The 12,460-nt window shown below is 36.3% G+C and overlaps 1 protein-coding gene across 1 annotated transcript in view; it reads left to right on the forward strand.

The window, feature by feature from the left end:
- The window catches only part of LOC106876981 (ribosome quality control complex subunit NEMF), a 119,267-nt gene that overhangs the window by 27,461 nt on the left and 79,346 nt on the right, over positions 1–12,460 (forward strand). The window contains exons 9-12 of the mRNA XM_089359819.1: positions 596–663; positions 6,151–6,226; positions 8,943–9,005; positions 9,207–9,284. Of these exons, the coding sequence (XP_089215945.1) occupies positions 596–663; positions 6,151–6,226; positions 8,943–9,005; positions 9,207–9,284 (285 nt within the window). The remainder of the gene's footprint in view (positions 1–595; positions 664–6,150; positions 6,227–8,942; positions 9,006–9,206; positions 9,285–12,460) is intronic.

Below are 12,460 nucleotides of genomic sequence, written 5' to 3' on the forward strand. Positions count from 1 at the left end.
GTGGATTTGATTTTTAGACTTATGGTGAACAGTGTCCTTGAGCAAGGCACTTCATTTCACATTGCTCCAGTTCACTCAGCTGAAAATGAGTATCAGTGGTAGTTGGGAAGTTAACTCTGCAGTTGTCTGGTACCTTGTTCAGGAGGGAGTCTTGTATCTTGGTCACCTAAATACTTTGAAGACTTGGAAAAGCTCTTCTCATGAGCCTGGAGACTTCTATGGCAATATTATGTTATTGAATAAGTTATGGGATTTACATAGAGTTTCTTAAATTTATAGCCAAACAGATTTTGGAGATAGCTTTTTGTACAAAAAATTGTTCCAAATAAGAAAAAAAAAACCAAACAAACAAAAAACAAACTCTCTTCCTAAATAGTTGTTGGATATTGTAATTCAAGATGAAATTTCCATTTGAAATATTTCTTTTTACCTTCACTGCTTATCTGTCATTTGTTACTTGTCACATATATTTGAACTTTATTGTTTATATCTTATCAATTCTTGCTTGTGTTATAGCTCTTGTGTGTTTCAAGTCTCTGTCACTTGTGTGATATCTCCATTAATTGTGACTTCTCTCTGTCACTTCTTATTTCAGGGATATATAATACAGAAGCGAGACATGAGACCTGCAACTAAAGGAGAGGAGACAAAAGAGCTTTTAATGTAAGTTACCCTTTGTGAATAAATAACCTGTGGTATTGTATCTGAATACTCTGTATTGTTCACTGTATGACACTTTACTATAGTCCTTGTGAGTGGATTTGACAGATGGTAACAGAAAGAAGCCTATTGTGTCTATGTCATGCACTTTGCTTGTCTTGCCCTGCCACTCCTTCAGCCCAAAGCCACTCTGTCATCTCACTCTCCTGTCCTCCCCCACCAACTGTATCATTTCTATTCTGTTGCTCCCCAATATACTGGTGTTTCACCACTCACTTGCATTCCTCTTTCCTTCCCCTCTTCCCCTTTGCACTCTCACAAACTCTGCTCATGCAATTTTCTACCACTCCATTTACATTCACCTTATACCACGAGGGTATTCCCTGACATATTGCCACCATCTCTCTCTCTCTCATCACCTGGTACAAAGCAACCTCACTCAATACTGCTCCTCCTCTTACTTGAGGGATCTTTGTCTTGCAGGTTACTTGGTGACCTTGCTGGTGCTGGTAAAAAGCACCCACTACACTCTGTAAAGTGGTTGGTATTGGGAAGGGCATCCAGCCATACATAGAGACCATGCCAAAGCAGACAGTAGAACTTGGCACAGTCCTATGGCTTGCCAGCGTTTGTCAAACTGTCCAACCCATGCCAGCATGGAAAATGGATATTAAATGATGATGACATATGATATGATATGATATGATATGATATGATATGATATATATATATATAAAATAAGTGCAGGTGTGGCTGTGTGGTAAGAAGTTTGCATCCCAATCACATGATCTCAAGTTCAGCCTCACTGCGTGACACCTTGGGCAAATGTCTTCAACTATAGTCTCAGGTTGACCAAGCCTTATGAGTGGATTTTGTAGATGGAAGCTGAAAAAAAAATCATGTTGTATATATATATATGTGTGTGTGTGTGTGTGTGTGTGTGTGTCTGCCTCTTCCCACCACTACTTGACAACTGTTGTTGGTGTGTTTATGTCCCCATAACTTAGTAGGTTGGCAAAAGTGACTGATAGAATAAGTACCAGGTATAAAAAGAAATAAGTATTGGGGCTGATTAGGTTGACTGAAATTCTTCTAGGTGGTACCCCAGCATGGCCACAGTCTAATGACAAACAAATAAAAGACAATGTGTGTGTGTGTGTGTGTGTATGTATGTGTATATGCATGTAGTGTGTATGTATGTATGTATGTGTGTGTATGTAAATGTGTATGTGTATATATGTGTATGTTTTTTTTACTTCTTTGTTTTGACATTGCATAATATTTGTAAATGAGTGCCACTGTCATACAAGCAGTATCATTAATTCCAATATTTTGTGAAAACATGTTTAGTCTTGAGCAAATATTACTTTGCTTGGAAACAGGTGAAAATTGGTGACAGGAAGGGCATCCAGTTGTAGAAAATCTGCCTGAATAAGCTTTGTGTGATTCATGCAAGCATGGAAAAGTGAATGTTAAAATGATGAAGATGGGGATCAATGTTTGTCAGAATTGTATTCACATTGTTTTGAAAGAGTATGTGTTAGAACTGAAGGTGAGTTTTTAGATAATTCAAGGCTTTAATCAAGAATATAAACATTGTTCATATCCTAGAAAAAGTATGAACTTCCACCACTTTCTATATTTAAAAATAAGACATCATCTCTTCTTAGATTAAGCTATATTTGATGTCAATGTCACTTTGCCATTCAGCCACCTATGTATATGATTCTAGGTGTGTGTGTGTGCGCACGCACACACACACACACACACACACACACATGAATATATGCATTATATAAACTTCATACATAGGAAACACATACCCTCATGCTGAGCTCCCTCAATACACAAATGTAGGAGCATTATACATACTTAGCACATTACATAATATAAACAAACTTATCATTCAGCAACACAAAACCTTGCGAGTTTGACATTGAAATAAGCATAAGAATATGTAATACACATGAAATAAACATGTAAAACATATGTGCAAGATATGTAAAATCCCACAAATTATGCGTATATATAAAAAAATGTATTGAACACATGAAACAAATCATGTGCACAGGTCCAAAATATACACATGGAAATTTTGTGGCATTTATGTATATACACATGTGTATATACACGTGTGTGTGTGTCTGTGTATATATGTGCAAGCATGTGTGTGTATCTACAGTAACGTGTGTGTGTGTTCTGTGTGTAAGTATGCGTGTACATATATGTGGATGCACAGAAAACCACATAATACAAAGACTGAAACAAAAAAATATGTACACTAATCCACAAATATGTACACAAAATGCACATGAACTAATAACATGAAATTACAAAAGCTGCAAAATTTTGACGTCAAAACTCAAAGTAAACTCTTGGCAGCCAGGTGCACATACAAATTAATATAAGCTTTTATGTGCAAAAGTTTAAGATAAAAATACAAGTATTTATATGCTAAAACATTGACACTTCATTTTCTCCAAAAGTCAAATCTAAGGAGGATAATTGTCCAAGAGTTGTTTTCCAAGAGTCGTTTCCCTTTATTTCTTGTGTTTGCTTACCAAACATTCCTGAAAGACTTAATGTGACTTTAATCCAAAATGGAGATGAACAGCAATTTTTCTATGTGATTAGTTTGAAAAATTGAGGTTTTTGTTAACATGAAACCAATGGTAGCTTTGATACATAGCTAAAGAATCTGTAGCTACCAATGCAGTCATTCTCATTGTTCAACGACTCTTATTTCTAGCAATACTGGTGCTCCTTGCACCCTTGATTACTTTTAGTGACGGTGAATTATTTCCTGTTTTGGTTTTAAATTGCGTCTAGCCACTTAATTTATATATATATATATAAAATCATCTCATCATCATCCACTTTTCCATACTTGCATGTGTTGGGCAGAATTTTGTTGAGGGGAACAGTCAATGGCATTTGAGAACATGAAAATTGAAGTTGTAGTTGAGAAAAAGTTACCAGTATCATGATAATTTGCACTGGGTATCAAAACACTGACATGATGACAGCTGCTCAATGTGTGTGAAATTTGTAAAGGCTGTAAGACATCACATGGACAGCTACAATGAAGACTCCAAAGCTGTAACCAGCAGGAAGGAACACAACAGACATTCTGACTGTGCCTGCACGCTAGTATTCATGTGACTACTTCTGGATAAAGTGATGGAAGATCTGAGCAAGGGGACCTGGGCTTTGGTGAAAGAGATGAGTGTTGGAGTCACCACCTGAATGAAGATCTTCATTACTACTTGTACAAGAGGTGTAAGGGAAAAATTCTGACAGTGAAGGCCAAGAAGCTCTTGAACAAGCTGAGGCCTCCTATTGAGCTGAGGATGATCTGGTTCTTCTCAGAAGAAAAGAACTTCTTCCTGGACTAGTTGCACAACATCCAGAACAACAGGTGGCTTGCCTATAATCCACATGATGTCCCATATATGAAAATCAAGTTCCCCCAGTCTGTGATGGTCTTTGGGTGTGTCTCCAATGAGGGTGACATCATGCTTCCTTGCTGTACTTTTGGAAAAAGTCAGAAATGGTTGTTGGAGAATTTTTACAACTTCACCAACCTCAAATTCTTAGTTGTAATTCATGGATTACAGTGTATGGAGTGTGGTTGAGAAATACCAGTTACTCTGCCTGCAGCACCAAGGCCAACCTGGTAGCCAAGATCAAGGTGTAAGGAATGTGTGTGCCAGGTTCTGGAGATGTCTTGAGGCTGTGGTAGGTACTCTGAGTAAACTGTTATCCCCCAGCCATAATCTAGTTGATATTTTTTGATTTTTTAAAAATACATTTATTTATGGATGTGATATGCAAACTGTTAAATTTAACTTGAACACCCTGTATCTATGCATCTTTCTCAGTTTATGTGTAGGCATATCATCACTGTTATCATTTTAATGTCCATTTTTCCATGCTTGCATGAGTCAGACAATCCTTTGAGGCAAATTTTCTACAACCAGATGCCCTTTCTGTTGCCAATTCTCACCAAGCAAGAAATGCCTCCTTTGCTGGGCATGTTTCAAAATAAGATTGGAAACAAATGGCATCACTTGTATGACATTGCTGTTCATTTACAACTGTTGCATAATGTGAAAAAAGCATGCACGCACGCACACACGCGCACACACACACACACACATGAAATATGGTTAGACAAAATATTGGAAACACCTTCTTAAATGGAAGTATTATTACTTAATATGGAGTTGGTCCAACTTTGGCATCAATTACACTTTTGACATGTCGAGGAATTGACTTGTCCAGGTTCTGAGCAGATGTTTGGGGAATTTTGAGCCATTCTTCAAGTAAAACTTGCTTTAGCTATTTCAGCAGTGAGGGTGGAGCAAAGTGGCTCCTCACTTGCTGCTTGAAAATGCACCATAAATATTCAATTATATTGATATCCAGTGATTGTGGTGGTGGTGGTGGGGTCAATCTATGTGGTTTACTTAAATTTTGTGCTCTTTGTACCAATTTTGAATCACATTTGCCATGTGAATTGATACATTATTATCCTGGAAGGTTGTGCTATATGCAGGGAACAATGTTTGTACCATAGAATGAACATGATCAGCCAAAATACTCAGATTATCCTTGGTGTTAACTTTGCTACGTGGAACAACTAAAGGGCCAAGAGAATTTCATGGTATTGCTGCACAAATCATCAAAGAGCCACCTTCATGCTTTCAATTGGGGACCAAGCAGTCAAGGTTGTAGGCTTCTTTGGGCTGTTTCCAGACTCATTCTGAATTGAAAAGGCTGAATGATGATTCATTAGAAATGACATCGTTTCATGAGCCATTGACCACTTCTGGTAGTCTAGACACAATTTTGTTTACTTATCAATGTTGATAGGAAAAAAGCAGAAGTTCAGAAATTGCAACCCTCCCATGGTATCCAGCTTTAGGGAGCTCATGATGAATGGTTTTAGTTGACACAAGATTGACAAGGTAGTGGTTTAGCTCTACCGTCAATTTTGCTGCCATAGTTTTATTTAAATTTATGTCTCTATATAGTGAGTTTAAATTAATTTTACACCTTTTTATAGCAACATTATAATGGGAAATGCCATCAATACATGACAATACCTACCCTAAACATCTGTTTGATACTCTGTAGTTGAGATTGTTAAATGAAGCAATATCACAGGAAAATAATAGTAGCAGTAATAAAGATAATAATATTAAAGAAGTTTTAAAATGTAAAGAAAATGATACTGGTGATGAAAACAGTAGTAAAGTAAGGATGAAGGTAGTTGTGGGTATTTTTTCTTAATTCTCTTAATTCTCCTGTCTGTATTTAACTAACTGTAAAGCATTGGTATCAGATGCTCCAGGAATTTTACCCATGATAGATTTGTGTCATATTCAAGAGGGCTGTTCAGGGTTTTATGTCTTGTTTGCCATTTTTACATTAGTTTCACAATAATATATGGTTATCTAACAGTTTTAAATTTTTTGTATTCTTCAGATATGATGAATTCCATCCATATCTTTTCTGTCAGTATGAAAAACGGCCTTTTTTAGAAATGGACAGTTTTGATAAGGTATTGAAATATTATACATATTAGCATTAAAAATAACATGTATTCAATTGTTTTTAAATTTCTTTTTTGATGTAATTATATTTAACGTACATTTAAATGAAGCAAATAAAAGTTATATGTCTTAATAAAGATAAGGTTATAAAATATATTTTACAAAGCTGGATATATAATTTATGCAGGAAAATATATGTAATAACTATATAAAAGATTTAAGACCTGTTGGAACATCTGTATGTCAATGAGCCAGTTCTCATAGCTAAATCTGTTGAAGAATTACAAAAATTACAACCATGAAAGCAAAACCTGGAATTGAGAGACCTCAAAGTAAACCTATTTAATATAAGTTTTTAAAATCATCATCGTATAATATCTACCTTCCTTACTGGCATGGGTTGGACGGTTTGACAGGAGCTGGCCAGGCAGAAGACTGCACCAGACTTCTGTGTCTGTACTTTTTACAAAGCACCAGCACAGGTGAGGTCAGTTTTGGCATGTTTTTTACAACTGAATGCCCTTCCAAATGCCAAACACTTTACAGTGTGGACTGGATGCTTTTTATGTGGCACCACCACTGACAGGGTTACCAAGTAACTTGCAAGACAAGGAATTTTTGAGAGGAGAGGGGCTATTGGAGGATGTGTCAGAAGATTAAAGGTTAGAGGGAGACAAGGAGACAGAAACAGGTGTCTAGATGTAGAGGAGGTACAAGAACTTTTGAGGGGAGGGGACATTAGAAGCAGTGATTTTGTGTTAGATTGTGACAGAGAGAGACAGAAAAACAGAAACAGGTGACTTGCTGTAGAGGAGGTACATGGTTACTTAGTCAGAGAGAGAGAGAGAGAGAGAGAGAGAGTGAATGTGAGATCGTGATCAAGAATGAGGACAGAAACAGGCGTGCTGCTGTAAAGGAGATGCATGGTTACCCAGCCAGAGGGAGGGACAAGAGAAAGAGAGAGAGTGTAAGACAACAAGAGTGTGAGTGAGAGCAGGAGAGAGATGGTGGCAAAATGTCAAGGCATACCCACAACGAATGGGGATCAGAACATAGATGGGATGATAGAGTAAAAGAAGAGAGTGGTAGATGGTGGCAAGTGTCAGGGCATACACTCAAGGTATGGAGGTCATAATATATGTGGCAGAGTATTATCAAAAAGTGTGAGTAGGGAGTGGGGGTGGGCAATGCAGTGACTGGTGAGAACCTGAGTATGTAGAGTGGGTGGAGATAGCAATGATACAGTGAGGACAGGATTGGGGAGTGGGAGATAATTATAGTGTATGAAGGGAAATGTGAGGAAGAGAAGAGATGCAGTTTGGGAGAAGATATGTAGTTTAGTTTGTTGGGGTAGGGTGTGTGAAAAGTTTTGTTACGTGTGGGTAGAAATCACAGTGCTTCTAGTACCCAGTTTCACTGACATAGATGAGTCTTTGCTAGAACTTCATATTACCAGACATCTCAGTCTATTGTCATTTTCCCTGTGAGCCCCAAACATCCTGAGATCGGCCCTCACCACTTCATCCCATGTCTTTCTGGGTCTCCCTTTTCCACATGTACCATCCACTTTCAGTGACTGGCACTTCTTCATACTGCTGTTTTCATACATATGCATCACATGTCCAAACCAACATAGTCTTCTCTCTTACATGCTGCATTTGATTCCTCTTATACCCAACTTTTCTCTCAACTCATTTGTGCTTTGTTGTTCATGCACACTGATGTTGCACATTCAGTGGAGCATAAAAAGAGTATAAGACTCATCTGCAATTTGAGAAGTGGTTATGTAGAAAATGCAGAAACAGATTACGCAGGAATTGCATATGGTAAACTATGGGTACACAAAAGATATAATAGAATCATAGGCAGGCCGACAGAGAAGGACTTTATATGTAGCAGATATACTGAAATAGTTACCAGAAAGGCAATTATTAAATGAATTTCTTCAAATATCTGGAAGTTTCTTCAGAATTAGTTGACTGCTTCTGTTAATTTATGTGACCTAATTGACAATGAAAGTGAGTTTCTGTAGCCAGAGTAAGAACAATGTGGAAAACTTTTATAAAACTGTTAACTCTGTTGGCAACAAAGGGACTTCCCTTTGTGTGAAGAGCAGACTGTATGGTGCTTGTGTGCTGTGTGATATTGTGTGGTATCATTGCACAGGTATTGAATACAGAGCCTGTGAGTGAGCTGGAAAAAATTAGGTGAGCATGTTCTGCTGGATGTATAATGGTAGTGCAAATAAATTTTGGAGCACAAATGATCTGAGAGAAAAACTGGGTATAGAGAGAAATGGCTGTAGAGTGTAAGAGAAGAGACTGCACAGGTATGGATATGTGATGCATATAGAGAATGGCAAGTAAGTGCTAAAGGATCTGAGTGGAAGGAACCTGTGGAAGAAGAGAACATAGACAGAAATGGTGAAAGCAATCTCAGGATGCTGAACTTCACAGTGAAGATGACAAGGGACTGCAACAAGATGCTGTGCTGCACAAGAGTAATATAACTTATGCAGGTAAGGAAAAGACTAACAAAATGTTTAAATAATCTATCTAAAAGGTTTATATAATTTACATAAAGGTTAACATCAACTCTGTAAAAGATTTAATGTATATAAAAAAATTCGAACATGCAATTTTCATATTTTGTTTTTCTCTTACAAAATAATTTCTTTGTTTATTTTTGTTAAGCTAGTGTTTTGTTTCTTTTCTTTTTTTATAGGCTGTTGATGAATTTTTTTCTAAATTAGAAACCCAAAAGTTAGATATGAAGATATTACAGCAGGTAATTCATATTTCAAAGTAGAGGATTTTTTCATGAATCTTACAAATGATTTTCCAAAATTATTAATTTTTTTAATTGTTAATATTAGGTCAAAAAGTTTATTGATTTTGAATTGGCTTTCCTACCATATTATAATATCACTTTTCTTATTTTGTAATGTCTTGACCAAATCATGAATTAAACTTTAATTTATTGCTTCAGGAAAAAATTGCAGTGAAAAAATTGGAAAATGTGAAAAAGGATCATGAAAAAAGGATGCAAGAATTACAAAAAGTCCAGGTATATCTTTTGTTCTAAATTGTCTCGTCTTCAATTTAGCAGAAAACCACTGTTTTAGAAATTGCAGACAATATGAGGAATGGGTCAGGAATGTACTACTGATGCATATTGTGTGTAAAAATACTATGAGCTGGTGCTGAAGAGTTGCTATTACAAACCGAGGGAAACATAGAGAGAAGTTGTTTGAACAGAATATGACAGGAGTTAGAGGGAATTGTGTAAATTCAATTAATGAAAAATGAAGAAACAAGTGTTAAAATGATGAAGATGATAATTACATTGATTATAGTTTTCTAGTTTTCACATGCAAGAAACTCAGCTGCTGTTTAGAACTATGCAAATAAGTACTGGCTTAAGGTATATCGAAATATACTGGGTGTGGGTAGATGTACCTATATGAGGATACTTCATTTGATTTGCAGTCATCCAAAGTTACAAATTCAAATTATTAAATGAATGGAATAATAGCTTATTTGCCAATTATTGTTAATTTTTTTTTGTGTCAGAGGGTCAATTAATGAAGGAGTTTAGAAATTATATATATGCGGTGTTGAGCACTCATTTTCATCATTCGACATTTATGTACACACACACACAAATATAAAGTAAAGACTATTTGCCAACATAATGTGGCAGTCTTAGATGGGACGAATGTTACTGTTGTTTAGCCCCAGGAAACATTGTTTCCAGCTGGCTATACAACACAATATCTGTGTTCTTATGTTTTTGAACAGCGGCTAAACAACAATAACATTCATCCCACCCAGGACTGCCACATTATGTTGGCAAATAGTCTTTACTTTAAAGTACTGTTACTGAATATCTCTTTTTGAGAGATTTAGAAAGAATAATGTTTATATATATATATATATATATATATATATATATATATATATATATATATATATACACACACACACATACTGGCAGAGGCACCCAGCGTAGCCTGGGAATGAAATTGTTCATTATATATTGGAAGAAAAAAGCAAAATATGTTGTATAGAAATTTGTTATTCTAAATTCAATTTATTCTTCAATTGGGAAATCAATTCTGAATTCATAATACAAAAAAACAAAAACACAAAATTTACCACTTTTGTGAAGGGAGATAAATTCTATCACATATATTGAAGGAAATTACGTATCTGTTTTTTTATATACTAAAGTGATATCCATCTTGGCTAAATACATAGATTAATGGATACTGGAGTGCATCATATGATTGGTGGGTGGCATTTATCTGTTGAATCTTATTTCCTCTTCCTTGAATAATATTTCTCTTCCTATACTCATCGCCTGTAATAATTACTGTTACTTCATTTGCAACTGGAGCATTGTAGTGGCCACTGTGCTCAGAAATAGACTTTTTGTTTGCATCAATAACTATCTTGTATTCAGTGGGTGATGCAGATTCCAATACATACTTGAAGCTTCTGATGTAGCTATTGTTTGCACGCAACATTACTTGCAGATCAAAGATTAACTCTTCTTTCAAATTAGGAAGGTTAAGTGACCATTGTAAAGCCTGCTCCTTGTAATTTGTCACAAAATATAGCTGTAAAAATTGAGGATTGTTGCCTTCAGTTGGCAACAAAGATCCAATATGATGATATACTTGACCTTGAACTTTAAATGATCCCTTCTCTTATAATATTGCTACCAAAGGAGATCATTTGGAAAGCAGAATTATAATTCCTAATGTTTTCCAAGAAGTGCACTCTCGTTGGTGTGTTTCCCAACAGCAATGCCTTCAAAGTATCTGTGGGTGTACTAAACGTCCGTAAAACAACCGTTCTTCCACCGCAACCCATAGTGGTGATTTCTCTTTCCCATTTCTTTCCTTTATAAAAACTGCACTCTTTTGACATTGCTCCAATATCAGTCAATTTCTCTGTAGGATAATCATGTTTTGGATCATAGTTGAAAGCTGATCTTTTCCAAGTCGCCTTAAAAGGTGCAACTCTTTTGTCAAACGTATTCAGCCTATCTTGATGAAGACGCTTACATTTTTCCTCTGAGGATTGGAGAAGTCTTGCAGCAACTGTTTGCTCCTGGTTTTTCCTTTGTCTCATCTCTTGCTGATCCATTGTCTCTCTCTCTGGCAGCTTGTCTTTGTCTTGCATCTTTTAAACATTTTCTCTGTCCTTTTTTGACTCTTGGCTCCTGCGGATTGCATTTTGTTGATGTAATTGTTCTAATCATTTTACCCTTGCTTCTTGTGACTCATTGGTCCTCTCATGCAGCAGCTCTCCTTTGGTCATTTTCATGTCTTTGCTGTTGTTGTGCAGGAGTCTCTAGTGACCTTACTGTGGCTATCTGTACTTATCTTTGCTTCACTGTAGAATACTGATCCTCTACATCTACCCCGTCTCCTCTTGTGGGAAACTTTTTGAAAATTAAAATGGGGATTAAATGAAAAAATGAGTGAAAGTTATGTGAATATTTTCACAAGAGTGATTGAAAAAAAAAGGTGATTGTGGAATGCCACATGCACGTGCACACACATGCATACACACACACACACACACACACACACACACACACACACACACACACACATGCAGTATCAGATATCAGCGTCTCTTACTCTCTCACTTTCCCCCTGTCTTTGTGCTGGTTTTCTTTCACCTTCACCTATAGAACATACATACAGTATCAACCATCAGTGTCTCTCTCTCTCTCTCCTGCTATCCCACTTTCTTTCAACTTCTATAGAAACTTGTTTTCTCTCTGTTTCTTTCTCTCTTCTCTCTATCTTTTTCTCATTCTGTATACATAGTATATGCTTACACTTATTCTCTCTCACCCTCTGTAATAGTTCCTCTCTTTTAGTCTATGCTTGTTTCTTTCATTCTCTCTCTTTCTAACTCACTCACACACACTATTTACATTTCTCCCTCTATCGAAGAACGTGACAAATGCTGAGATGGAGGAGAAATAAGGAACCCCTTCCTCATTTTGCTTCTCTGTTTCTTTCTCTTCCCTCTCACTCCCTCATTGGCATTATGCACAGACATACAAATACACAGACATCTGCTAATATATATATATATATAGATATATATATATATATATTTATACATACATACACAGTAATCCCTCAACTATCGCGGGTGTTACATTCCAAAACCCCGTGATAGGTGAAAATCCGTAAAGTAGAAACAGTTCTGTACTGT

Source organism: Octopus bimaculoides, chromosome 11 (genome assembly GCF_046866305.1).
Source record: "Octopus bimaculoides isolate indiv1 chromosome 11, ASM4686630v1, whole genome shotgun sequence".
Taxonomy (NCBI): domain Eukaryota; kingdom Metazoa; phylum Mollusca; class Cephalopoda; order Octopoda; family Octopodidae; genus Octopus; species Octopus bimaculoides.